Below are 14,092 nucleotides of genomic sequence, written 5' to 3'. Positions count from 1 at the left end.
TCTGGTAGATGAAAAAGAAAAGGTTGCTACATGGATAAGTAATACTCAAACTGCTACCTAATGAAGTGGAGAAGTTACTCATACTGCTTTCTGAAAAGTCTGCATTTCTTCTTTGTTTACTGTTTTCACTAAATTGGCTTATGCTGTTAAATGATGTATGATGTCTTCTCTCAGCTCTAATCCAGCCTCTGTCTTCCACATTCTCTGAATATTACAAGTCCCAATACATTAGTTTACATCTTTTTTTTAATCACAGACTTGTTTTTCTACCAAGGTAGTAGTGGAAACAGCCTGTGCTTGTGCTGCATGGACATGTACATTGGAAGTGTGTGATGGTCATTAAACATGCTAATGAATAGCTCTTTTACAATTAGATTAGATGGTGGAAATGTGAAATACCTATTCTGAGACAAAAGAAGGGCTGTGTTAATTTTGTTTGTATTAAGGATCTTGTATATCTGTCAAAGGACTTACTACGTTACTTCATCTCTGCAAGTCCTTTTTTACTGGCGCTAGAAGCACATGAAGTTTAAAACATCTTTTGTAATGTACACGTGCACTAAGCATTACTTCATAGCAGCAGTGTAGGTTTCCTGGGCTGTTGTTTACATGAATTTTCTTTAAAGTGTTTTTAATTATGTACAGCTGTAATAAGCATTTCCGAAAACTTGGAGATCTCTAAAGAACAGACTTAATTGAAGTCAGATTGTTCAAAATGAAAGAGACTGGAATATAGGAGGAAATCAAATCCTGCAATCTTCAAGTCTGGGTTTTATGCTCCTTGGATTTAAACCACTGCAGCCATCAATCAACCTGAAATCCCCATCACTTGGCTTTTGGTATCCCAATTTTTCAATCTGTTGTTCCACTGAGTTAGACAATTCCAGTTGATCATGTGCTATGTATGTGTATTTCTAGACAAACCAGAAGACTTCGTGATGCTGAGCAAGAAAAAGATAGAACGTTGCTTAAGACCATTATCAAAGTTTGGAAGCAAATTAAATCTCTCCGGGACTTTCAGAAGTTTACTAACACACCCTTGAAACTTTATTTGAGGAAGTATGTCTTGATAACACTTTTTGTACTTTATTTGCTGACAGTAGAGTTGTAATAGGATTAGTTAATTTGGAAACTTAGAATTCTGATATGTAGAAGTAAGACTTTTGAGTAGTGCTGGCACTGTTGAGCCTGCCACTATTCCTTTTGAGTCTGGGCAAGAGGGAAGGTTAAAATAAGTAATTACTGTGGCAGAAAGGAATTTCTGCAGACTAATGAGTAAAGAAAGTTACTATCCAGAATTAACATAATTACTCTATCTGCTATCAACTCTTAGAGTATCCATGCTAGTCTTTTTAAATAAAACACACTTCTGATATAGTGAAACTATTCATGGAGAAGTAGATTTCTGTTATATATTACAGACTTAATTGTAACCCTTATGTAATTCTATGCAACATGCTGGTAATTGTTGTTTTGAAGGGAAGAGGTTGATCAGAAATCTGATGAAAAAGCATATGAAGCAGAAATTCAGGCTGAAATAAAGGAATTACTAGAAGAATGTATGGAAGAATATGAAAAGAAAATGGAAGAGCATAAAGCTGAGTTACAAGACTGGAAATCCTGGAAGAAGACACAGGTTTGTTTAAATCATTCAATTTCACAGAAAAATAAAATTGTTACTTGATGTGTCAAAAATTTGTCCCTATAATACAGAAAAAAAAAATTCAGGAAAGTTATGCATAAATTTTATAATGTTCAGGTACATTCTGTCTACTTAGAATTTGTTGGTCAAGTAATTCTTAATTAAAAAATTAAAATGTATTAGGTTTTTGTGCCGCATTATTTTTCTGCTATTGATTTTCAGCACTTCACTTCTTTCTTTCAGTTTGTTACTTTTGCAGGATTCCTGTTAATTTCATGCCTTTCTTGCAAAGAAAAATCATGGATGAATTTTGTGCGTGTGAGTGGTGAAGCAAAATAATTCTGGGGTGTTTCTAATGAAGCAGTTGATGTCATCTCATGTAAATCTGTGTTTGGGAATGTCTCACTATGTTCAGGAATGTCTGACTGAAAGATTTAATTAATATTCTAGCCTTTCACCTCTGAAAAGCCTTATTGCTAATAATGTGTACTGTAGTTAAGGTCTCAGTTGTGCTTTAAGGGGATATTGAGAAATACAGATGCTACAGCAACACAGCAACAGGATGATCTCTGTAATAGACTGTTGGAAAATCAGGTTTGCTTTCAGAGTTAGGTGGCAATGTACTGGATACCTCAGGGTAATGGTGATTATACTTGATTATAATTATTGCCCAGCTTGGGCAATAATTATACCCTGGGTATATATAAACCCTGGGTTTTTGGATACCAAAGCAAAATAAAGCCTAAGGAAATGCTTCAAATACAGTTTTCAGGAATCTAGTGTGTCTGCTGATACTTTCATGGAGAGTTCTTTTATGTACATGCAATCGCTATGGAAGGCATTTAAAATATTTGAGAAGAAGCTGATATGCAGGAACTGGAAATTCCTGTGGGATTTCAAGTGGGCACATGACTCATTACCATCATGTTGGTTCACTTGTAGGATAAGATAAATAAATGTAAACCGTGAAATGAAGGCAGGTAGTCATGAACATTGATCCTAATGCAAACTGTTCATCCACCGGTTATGCCTTCACAAATATCACTGTAGCATCTTTTTATTGTGCTAGTCACAAACTATGTTGAGACTGAGAAGACTGTGGTTCTTTCCTTTTAGAGAAATTATCTCTCTGTCATACCCAGAAGTGCTTTATTTTATTTTACTCAAAGTACTTTTTAGCTTTGTCACTGTTGTTGGTTTCTTACTAGTACAGATCACATGAATCAAAGACACTAGAGGTACGTGAGATTAAATACATTTAAAAGCAAATACAAGAGCAAGAAAGATAACATAAAATTAGGCAAAGAAAGAATATTTCGTAAGAAAAATATATGAACAAGTTGTTTGACTTACTACTTTAGTTAATGAGGAGAATCTGTTTGCTTTCTTTCCTGTTACTTTGTTTATGATGTCTTGAGTCGTGAAGTGGCCAGTGCTTCCAAACAAGCTGTACTTCCAAGTAATCTAGAAGTCTGTGGAAGGAGGAGCTGTTTTGCAGTTGTTTAAAGCTGAACATGCACGTAAACACTGGAGTTCTACAATTTAGGAGATGGTAAAAGGCATGTTCTGTTTGTTTATCCTTGTTTGGCATAAGGAAGGGATCATTCTGCTCATGCTAAAGATACTGCTAAGCTAAAAATCTTGTGCTCCAAAGTTTGTGCATCTCAAACAACTGTGTCTACTGGCTGAGTAACCTTCCTGCAATCCTAACAGAATGTACATGGTAACTCAGGCAAATGAGAACTCAGCATCTAGCCAGAATGTTCAAGGAACATGCTGATTTTGAAAGGTGGTAGAGAAGATTAAGTAAATGTTTTACTTGGAGCACATTATGGTTTTGAAGCATATGAATGGAATGTATTGCTGAATTCTGAATGTGATGTAGTTCTTTACAATGAGAAAAATCTTTTTGGGTGTGTGTAATGCTAAAATTATCCTGTCGTTTTACTGTACATACACCATCTGTGTTTTAGCACTTGTGAATCAAGAGAACAAGAGAAAAAATTGCAGAGATTGAAACAAGTTCAGAAAGAACATTACTGTTTTTATATGCAGAAGTCCAAGAAGAAAAAGAAGAAAAAAGATACTCATGTAGATGAAGAATCAGAAGAGTATGAGTTTGGAGAGGAACGTATAAAACCCATCCCACCTAAAATGGCCAATAACCTTGAAATAGAGCAGCAGGTTAGACAAAAAGCTGAAAACTGCAGAAGGAAACCTGGAGAGCCTATTCTAGTTCCTGAGCTGACTCTCTCAGGAAGCATAACTCCAACTGAGCAGTGTCCTCGGTAAGATAAATGTTGGCCAACAAATTACCTTATTTGTGATTTTCTGTTATTTTTCATTGCTTGTTTATACAACTTCAGAAGCATGAGCTCACCATTCTGTTTAGCCTAGTGATGAAACTTCTGCTTCTGAAGCTGATATAACTTAATTCATTTTCAAGTCACATATAACCTTGTACATAGTGCCCTTAAAAATTTAATGTCTGCACATTCCCTTTGAACCTTCTGATACTCCTTGGGCATCTGCACAGAACAGCGGTGTAGATACAAAGAAGCTGGTTTCAGTGTAGAGTCTAGGTCACTGCTGGCAGTACCACTCTCACTGGCTAGTCCTTTACACTAGGTCTGTGCTGTAGATAACAAAGGGAAAAGAAAGAAATTGTGTAATAAACCAGAGATTTCACTAGGGATAAAAGAAATAAATGTGTTTGTTTTGTGTTACTTTCCACATTTGCACACACAATTTAAAATACATCTGCTGGACTTCAGTAATTTAAAAACTGCTTTGTTTTGTACTTAGTTCACAGATAGCCTCATCAGGGAATGCTGCTTGGCTGTTGTACTCCCAGTGACTAAAAACTTCAAAATTTGAACTCAATTTGATATCATTTGTTGTGCTTTGGAGGAACAGAGTGGAAGGGAATTTTTTTTTCCTGGATAACTTCTTTTCTATGGAGTTAGCTTTAGTGGATCCGAAGTTTGACTTGGTCATTTTAAAATAATTTTATAGTCACAAGAAGATAAAACAATCGTTACATAATAGTTCTAAAGTCATTCCTGTGTAGTGACATTTTTGGAGGAATACCATCTTTATTTAGGTGGGTTCTGTCTCCCCATGAGAAGTCAGATTTTCATTAAAAAACAAAATATAAAAATGTTATTAAAAGTTATGTGACGGCTTGTTTGACATATTTACAGAGCAGAAGTTTTGCGACGAGAAGACGTGAAGAAACGCTCGGCATTTATAAAAGTCCTTTTCAACTCCAAAGAAGTGTCAAGGACTGTTACCCGACCAATAAGTTCTGATTTTAGAGTTCACTTTGGACAGATTTTCAATTTACAAATAATCAATTGGCCAGAGAGTTTGAAACTACAGGTAGATGATGATTTATCACAATAACTTTTAAAAGATGATACAAAATGTAATTACTCCTGTAAAGCTTGTGTTTTGCTCTGTGATAGTGTCATAAAGACTGAAAAACCTGTGAAAGACCCTTTGTAAATCGTCAATCTTAAGCTCCTTCCTTGTTTCTCTAGTCACAAACTTTTAACTTTGCTGCTATGTTTTTGATACTTATGCTTTCTAGATATATCTAGAACAAAACTATATGTTGGATGGGAGAAATTAAATAATTGGGACTTGTGTTTAAATATGTTAGTGGATTGACCTCTTAACTTTGGAAAAACTGATTTAGGTTGCAGATCAAATTGCTAATGTTTTCTTAAAACATTCTTTTCCACATAGTAAAACCATCATAATGTTTACTGGAGGGGAATAAGAAAAAAAAATAATTTCTAGTAATGTCCATAACTCCGCTTGACTTGATCACCAGTGCAGTTAAATCAAGCCACTACCACCCCCCATTCCAAGTATGAATTAATAAATGATTCACATGAATACTTTTCAGAGTTAATACAAAATATATTTAGGGGAAACAGAATCAGGATCCTACTTCTCCCTTTATAAGATTCCTCTGGTTAGGTAACACTGGTAGTTCAGGGGAGGGTGTAAAAACCCCTTGTCTGCTTATTTATTTAACACACAAATTGAAAAGGAGAAGGAAAACCATTTGCCTGGATTAAAACCATCTGAATGGAGGAATCACTCATATCACTCTGAGCCTGCAGCTGCCTAGGAAAGAGAGAAGCAACCTGCAGTGCTGCCAGAATGGGGACTGTGTGACATGCCCTGCCTTTCATGGTAAGGGAGAATAAGTGAGGCAGAATCCCTCCAGAATCTTCACCTGATCCCAGTGACTGTCACAAGCAGTTGCATATTGTACAGTGATTCTCTTTAAAGCCTAGAGCTTGTCATACTCGTGTTAGGGGCATTAGAAAAGTGAATAGGATAGACTTTTAGGAAGAATTCAGATCAAGTAAGCCGCTGATCTGCTAATTGAATATCTTAGAAAGGGAATTAATACAATTGCCCTAAATTATTTATTTCATGCTTCAGCCATAGTAAAACCTTTTCTCTCAATACCCTGCAATATGTTTTCAACTTCTCAAGAATGCACATTTAAATTTTTTCTTCTGTCTGTCATCATGGTTTTTTTCTAGATTTATGAAACTACAGGTATCAGCAGTACCACCTTGTTGGCTGAAGTGTTCTTACCAGTTCCTGAGACTGCAGTTCTGACAGGCAGTGCTCCTCTGGAAGAAATAGAGTTTAGTAGTGATCAGCGTGTGATGTTGGACCATGAAGGAGTTGGGAGTGGTAGGCACTCTTGTCTTCCTCAGTTCAGCATTTCTCATTTTGCTCAAACCATGTAGCAGTAAGAGGTTGGAGTAGGTTTCAGAGTGAATTCTGCTAAGAGCCTTTACAGCTTCTGTAACTGAGTCTTCCATAATAATCATGATTCTTATTATTGAAGTTTGCTATTGATTTTTTGTCTCTTACTACTTTTAAGCTCTGAATAATAAAAATGTGTCTATTTATTATTTGTCTTGTTGTATTAGTAGAGCTTTACAACCTATAGAAGATGTTTGGGGTTTTTTGAGCATTTGAGTTAATCAGGCCTCTGACACTGCAGAGCAAGCAGATATCAATCATTGTAGCTCCAGTGATTTTAATGCTTTAAATCACTGAAAAACTGTTTGTAGAAGTGTATATGCAGAGTAATTTTTTGTCCTCCTATTTGCTTTGTTGACAACCTGCACACACCTTTTCCCTGGGGCTTTAGGCTAAAGATGAAACAAGGGAGAGATAGGAAAAGGGGAAACAAGAAGAATACAGAGTAGCTTATGGAACTTCCAAGTTTGTATAATGAATTTGAACAGCATTGTGAGATGACTGACTTGCATAAATTTGCTATATATAAAAATACAGATAAAGCTAGAGCAGAATCAATAAAAAAATGAGGAGGAAAAAAACAGGGTAAAAAAATCATTACAGCATATGTAAATGTCACTGACTATGATGACCAAATCTACAACTGTGTGTCAAAAGCTTTAGGACTAATTTTTCAATCATACATAATTATTTTGACTCTGAATTTCTGTTTTGGTAATAAAAGTATACTGAATCTGAAAACTACCAGAAATATTAAATGGTGTGCATTTGTGGAGAAAAAAAAAGAGCCTTTGGCATAGCCTTTCCTTCCAACTCAAATGGAAAGCATTTCTGTAGGTGTAATGGAATCTTGCACTCATTATTGTAGAACAGAGTTCTTCCCCACAGCATGCAGCAGAATCATTGTCTCACATTAACATTTTTATATAAAGGCAAGGTTATTTGACTAGTCATTTTCTGGAAGTATTTTTAGAATGTTAAGACATGTTTGAATGCATAAATATACTACTTTGGATTTTTCCCTCTTTATAGGTGTGTCCTTTTCATTTGAAGCTGATGGTAGCAACAAAATGAGTTTAATGACCTCTGGGAAAGTATCCAACAGTGTCTCTTGGGCAGTTGGAGAAAAAGGAATCCCCTTAATTCCTCCGGTATCTCAGCAAAACACAGGCATTCCAAGGTAATAAGATACGAATTTTCAGTGATTCATGGGAAACTGGTTATATTAGTATTTTTAAAAAATGCACTTTCATAGTCAAGAATTCTTTTTCCTTAAATTTAGATGTTTTACACTCTGCTATAACCCTCTGCTGATATCTTAGGGGACATATTTGTGGTAAATATCTTTTTGTTAGAAATTTTACCTTTAACATATTATTTCTAGACAGCATCAAAGTTCAATTCAAGCTGATTAATTCAATTTCATGATTTTCTAATAGAAAGTGAACATATTGTCAAGGAACCTTCCTGTAATCATTTTGCTAAGAGCAGAAACTCCAGCTCTTTCATATCTGGAGTGCTTTTGGAGAAGCTATATAATTTGCCCTGAGGCTGAAAGTTGGTTATTGTAGATTATTTGTCCATTCTGTTGCTTTTATATAATTCCATAAAGTCAAGGAGATAATACATAAGGCTGCTTTTGTAATGTCCTTAGGTACCTTCACTGTAAACCATTGAGAGTTTTCCCATACTCATTAATATTGAGCAAGTATTAAAACTTCTTCCAGCTGATCAGTTTGCCAGCTTTTTATTTATTTAGAGGCCAGACACTGGCTTACAAATCACTGTTACTATTGTTGACCAAGCTGCAGCCATTCAAGTACTTTGCTGATCAACATACCAGTATTCTGCTGACTTCGGTGAGACTAGAATAACATGAGATTAAAATGTAAAGATGCATTCCCAATGGCTAACTTTAAACTCTGGAGACTAATCACTGTAATAAATGGAAAAATGAAGACTTTCAGAAGGAAGTTATCTGTGAAACACTCTTCTTTGAAACACCTTCTGGTTGAACAGCTCTCTGTGGTTTTCCATTGTCTGTTGGGAAGGTTGGAGACAGGATTTTCGTGACTAATGTTAGCTTTTGCTACCCGTGAGCTTTTTAGCACAATTGTGATTCAGTTGGCATTTGTTCAAGACTGGTGCCTAAAGATAAACTTGATGTTACTGCTCTATCTGCTGCTCCAGTAACTGCTGGATATTTGGCTGATTCTAACCAAGCACAAGACAGATCTGTAAGTTTTTAAAGCTTTCTTGAAAATACTCAAGTAAGTAGAGACCAAAGACTCAAACTAGCACCCCTAACAAGAGAAGGGGCAGCATCCACTCCTGTGGTATTTGGCTAATAACTCACATGTCCTGGTATTTTGGGCTTACTTGTCAAGGTTTAAGTAGCAGAGGGGCTTCAGACGTGGCTTCTGTGAGAAGAAGCCAGAAGCCTGGTGATCAGGGCAGTGTACAAATGGCCTCCAGACTACATACCATACTTCCTTTCTTGAGAATACAAGAAAGTGAGCAGGAGCATCCAGAGGGTAAAGACTTGGGACTTCTTACAGGAAGGACCATAAGCAGTGCTGCATCACAAGAGAGAAGGCTGCAAGGGTTTCCCAAGCACAGGCAGTGTCCTCTTCAGCCAACATGCAGTTTGGACATGACAGGCAGAGCAGAGTGCTGGCAGTGGTCCCAGACACGGTGAGAGGATGATTCAGGCCCCAGGGTCTATGCAGAAACAGCAAGGAGGGGCAGAGATGAGGGCTACAGTGCAGGTCTGAAAGCACCATCCAGGAGACAGGTTAAAGACAGGAGCTAAGATACAGCACTAGCAAGGACTTTATGTTTTAGAAGTTCTTTGTCAAAACTTTTATGTTACCTTTCACAGTGTGAGGCAGTTTATCTTCTTACTTGCTAGTGTGCAATGTGGAATAGCGTAGGTGTATCAGAAATGTATCAATAAGCACCTTATTACTTTGTATAAAAGTTGTCTTCCACCAGTTCCTTCATATTTCACCTTGACTTTGCAATTGATCATTCCCTCAGTTCCATAGCTACAACTAAGAACTGTGTACTGGAATTTACTATTCAGATTGTGGGGAGCTTTTTGGGTTTTTCTAAAATTGTTTTAAATACTTTCTTTAAATTGCTAAATCAAATGTGTTTTAGGTGTAAGTTCTGTCAATTCTGTCTTTTAGTGCTTTAAAAAATATTGATGCAATTGCATCCATCGGCACATCAGGCTTAACTGATATGAAGAAACTAGCTAAGTGGGCAGCTGAAGCAAAACTCGATCCAAATGACCCAAACAATGCAGCTCTGATGCAGCTGATCATGGTAAGTGATGTTTACAGAGGTGAAGGGCTAATGCAGCTGTTAAACTCCTGGTCACCAGGATCTCCCCAGGCAATCTGCATGCATGCCAGGGAGGTAGCAGCATTTGAATTTGTGATGGACATACTTGTGTGAATGTTAAGAAGCAAAATATCTACTAAAAATATGATTTATTAATCCATATAGTAGTGGGTTGTTTACATATTAATGAATATGATTTATTAATCCATTCAGTCGTGGCAAAATGAGTAATGAGTATTTTAGCCCAAACCACTACAAATAGGTAGAAGGGAATGTGCCTACAGATCAGTTAATAAATTAAAAACAAAATACAGATTTTGTGTTTGTTTTTTCCTTAAAGTGCAAGGGAATTTCCAGTGTGCTTGTGTGGTACTAAATAAAAAGCTGCTCATTAGTGAGGATTGCACAAAGAGATTGTGGGTGTTGTAGAAGCTTCAACTTTTCTAAACAACAAATTGAGGAGCTATTTACATAGCTGCTTAATTTACATGGCTGTTTATTTACATAGCTGTTTAATTTACATAGCTATTTACAAAGCTGAAGTTCTGTAAATGGATCTCCTTTACAGTACAGCTTCCTACGTTACTCTGACATTTTACAGTTTTCATACTCTCTAATCTTTTGTTTATGATACAAGGAAATAGAATTTTATTGTATTCTGTAACATATAATCTCATATGCTTTGGTCAGCAAAACCCAACTATAAAATACTTGGTGTTTCAGTCTGTGTGATCCATTTTTATTGCTTTTGCTTAAAATGAACATTCTTGCAATATGCATGTACAACTTAGAAAAGCTGTTTTATAGATTTTTGTCACTCTGTATGAAAAGGTTAATATTTTTGTTGCTAATTTAGATTACTACAAGCGGAGAGGCACATGTTCCTGATTTCTTCAGGTTGGAACAGTTGCAGCAAGAATTTAATTTTGTTTCTGATGAAGAGTTTAATAGATCAAAAAGATTCCGACTCTTGCAGCTCAGAAACGAGGAGGTGGCAGAATTCCGAAACTATAAGCAAGTCCCTTTACATGAACGAGAAATCAGTGAGAAAATCTTCCAGGTAGAATGTTTTCTGAAATACTTCTTTTCTAGTTTAAGTGCTCATAATGTTTGACTTGCAGTTACGTCAAGTGGTCCTTTAAAGAATGTAAAGCTATGGTGACATGAAAAAAATGAGAATTTTAGTCCTACAGTCTTTTCTAGTGTTATTTTCATCTAGTTGAAATAGCTTCCTTCCAGGGCAATATTTCCACAGCTACAGTGTGTTAAAAGGTAAATAACACAGAAACACTGCTGTAGACACAAATGTTATAAGATAGTTTTCGTTAAAGTTGAGAGACTTTTTCTTAAAACTGATTTCAGATATAGGAAGGTAATTCAGAGATAATTCAGGCTTAGGCTTATTAGCTTTTGAGCTCTTTTTGAGGGGACTGTTAGAAGCAATGACTCTAACAAGAATTAAAACCTTTTTTTGTTTCATTAGAGCCTATGTTACAGATATTTCTGTTTTAGTATGTTGCTCCAATTACCTTACCCTGTCCTTGCCTGTCTGTTAATTACCTTATTGAAATTCAATGTGTGCATTTTTTTTAATTTTGGTTATACTTCAATTATTTTTATCTCAACTCTGTTATTAGTGTTAAGTCATGCATTTTTTTGTTCTTAGCAATTCATATAGCTAAGGAGCATTTTAGTGTGTTCATTGCCTTAGCAGGATCAGAATCATCTCAGATTCTGGCAACTGCTGTCTCATCCTTACTTCTTCTGCCATAGATTTACTTGAAAAATTCCTTTCTTCCTTTCTATTGGATAATATATTTTTAAAAAATATATTTAATAATGCACTCATATCTGTCTCTTTGCAATAAATATTATTAATTTTTACATTTGAGGTTAGTTTTGTATCTTTTATTTAAAGATGTACCACATCTTTGGTGTACCTTTCTGATCCAGTTTATTTTATGGACTATTTTCATTCATTTCATGTTATCATTCAAAATTTGAAAGCCATAGTTGAAGAATTATTTTGATGGGGGTTGTTTTTTTTCCATTGAGGTTAAATTGGATAAACCCATGATTACCCATTCCAAGTTTATTTTATGTGCTGTGGTCTTCAAAACTAAGTTTCAAGTGATACTGTATTTCCTAGTTGGTTTACTAGCTATTTGGCAAAAAAGTCTGTAAATTCGTAGAATCATGGAAATACTATTTGGAAAATACTGTCTGGAGATTGTCTGATCCTGCTTTCTACTGAAGTGGTGGTACTGTTGCCAGCACTAGATGAGGTCAGCTGTTTATTTGTCTACCAAGTCTTGAAACCTCTAAATGGAAGACTCCACTACGTTTTAGGATAACCTGTTCAAGTGCTTCGTTATCCTTCCAGAGATTGTTCAAAAAAAGAAAAAAAAGTCACATCCAGCCTGAGCCTTCCAAGTTGTATTTAATGGCTGCTTTCCCTTGTTGTACTGTCTGGAACTAGAGAGACAATTTTGGCACCTTGTTCTTTGTAACTGCCCCTCGAAGAGTTGTGGGCAGATACTGCATTGCTCATTAATCTCTTCTTCACCAGACTGATGAATTTGAACACCTTGCCCAGTGCAAGAAAGACTCAGAAATACTGGAGTAAGTCCAGTAGAGAGCCACCAGAATATGTGCAAGGCTGAAGCACATGACCCACAAGGAGAGGCAGAAAGGACTAAGGTGGTTTTTGCCTAAGTAGGCAAGGCTGAGGGGGTTTCTTACTGCATCCTTCAGGTACAGTGCAGAGAAAACAGAGATTCATCTTAGAGGTGAGATGATGATAGGTACAAGTTGCTCCAAGAGACATTCCAGTTAAATATAATGAAAACATTTTTCACAAAGAACGTGTTCAGGTTCTAGAATGTATTGTGCATCAAGTTTGTAGAATTGCCATCTCTAGAGATACTGAAAATTCAACTGTCCAAGGCCCTGAGCATTCTGATTGGACTTGTTCCAACTCTGAGAGTTCGGATCAGATGACCACCAGTAGTCTCTTCAAACCAAAATTATTCTAAGATTCTGACCTCTTCTTGTAGGTCATGTTCTGTAGGCCTCTGCCTGTCTTAGTAGCACTTCAGTGGATCCCTTCCAGTGTCTCCACCTGCCTCTTGAACTGGCAGCTGCAAACTGGCTGCAGTATTTCATGTGTGTCCCCTCCAGTGTCAGGCTGGAGACAGGAGTCAGGCTGGTAATTTCCCTTTGTCTGTAGGACATGCTGATCCTTATGTATCCTATGGTTTGCCTTTTGCCAAAAGAACACGTCTTTGGTTGTCATTAAACCCACATTTATTTCTATATGGCTGTGCCAGTGCATGAAATTATTCTACCCTCAATACAGAATTTTGCCTTTATTGAGGCTTCAGTTGTCACAGTCCTAAGTTAGCAAGAGCCTTCTGAACTAGGCTTCAGTCACTCATATTAACCACTCTTCCTAATCAAGTATCCTTGGCTAAATTGCTGGCGGTGCATTGAGTTTCCTCATCCAGGTCATTTGTGAAGAAACTGCATAATGCTGGCCTATAATCAATTCCAGGGGCACTTTGCTATTTAGAGGACACTAACTAGACAGTGAGCTGTTCATCCTTACTGTTAGAGCTCAGACCTGAAGATTAATTTTACTGAGTACTTTTACATAACTAGCTGTGGTTCTAAAGCCAGTCTGATTTGCAGACTGCCATTAAACCTGCAGATCCTGGGAGGTCTTCTTGACTTGTAAGCTCTGGTTTTTGCTTGGAAGCTGAGTGTCAGCTCTAGCCTTTTCTTAATTTATAAGCCACTTTCCTAAACTCGTGAATAAAAGTTGCATCTGTCAGTAGAGCTTTCCCTGTAGTCCATCAGAATAGTAACCACAACCCTAAAAGATATCCCATCAACATATTTCTCCCCAAGAACCAAGTGCAGTTCTACTCACCAAGTGAGTTTTACACCCTATGAAAAGTAGTTACTAATTATTTGGAAAAGTACTTACTAGTATTAAAACACAGTTTAGACCATCTTCCAAGAGTACTGCATCGTTTCTGCTTATAAAATACTCTTCCTGTTGAAGCTGCAGTAAGTGATTCCACTTCCAGTTCAAATGGAATTTCAGTTTATAGCAGCAGGTCAAAGTTCAGCTTTAAAAGAAGAGAGGGAAGTCTTCAAGTTATTTGTTGTAATTTAAACCACATGAATCTTGTAACTGAATGGAATTCTTGTCTCTATTCATGGAAGTTTAGCATATATTGTATACACTAGCATTAAAAATAGCTTTTCAAACTTCTCACATCTGCTGTGGTTTACTGTGGT

General features: G+C 36.5%; 1 protein-coding gene across 4 annotated transcripts in view; it reads left to right on the top strand.

Annotated features, from left to right (window-relative positions):
- Positions 1 to 14,092, top strand: part of LOC138109949 (complement C1q tumor necrosis factor-related protein 7) — a 120,698-nt gene that overhangs the window by 82,108 nt on the left and 24,498 nt on the right. For all 4 annotated transcript variants that reach the window (XM_069014397.1, XM_069014400.1, XM_069014399.1 and 1 more), the window contains exons 11-18: positions 919 to 1,059; positions 1,480 to 1,636; positions 3,698 to 3,930; positions 4,846 to 5,023; positions 6,208 to 6,364; positions 7,472 to 7,619; positions 9,631 to 9,769; positions 10,644 to 10,847. In XM_069014397.1, coding sequence (XP_068870498.1) covers positions 919 to 1,059; positions 1,480 to 1,636; positions 3,698 to 3,930; positions 4,846 to 5,023; positions 6,208 to 6,364; positions 7,472 to 7,619; positions 9,631 to 9,769; positions 10,644 to 10,847 — 1,357 coding nt within the window. The remainder of the gene's footprint in view (positions 1 to 918; positions 1,060 to 1,479; positions 1,637 to 3,697; positions 3,931 to 4,845; positions 5,024 to 6,207; positions 6,365 to 7,471; positions 7,620 to 9,630; positions 9,770 to 10,643; positions 10,848 to 14,092) is intronic.

The sequence above is a fragment of the Aphelocoma coerulescens genome, chromosome 4 (genome assembly GCF_041296385.1).
Source record: "Aphelocoma coerulescens isolate FSJ_1873_10779 chromosome 4, UR_Acoe_1.0, whole genome shotgun sequence".
NCBI lineage: Eukaryota > Metazoa > Chordata > Aves > Passeriformes > Corvidae > Aphelocoma > Aphelocoma coerulescens.
Note: the sequence above shows the minus strand (reverse complement) of the source record. Positions and strands in the feature narration are given on the sequence as shown.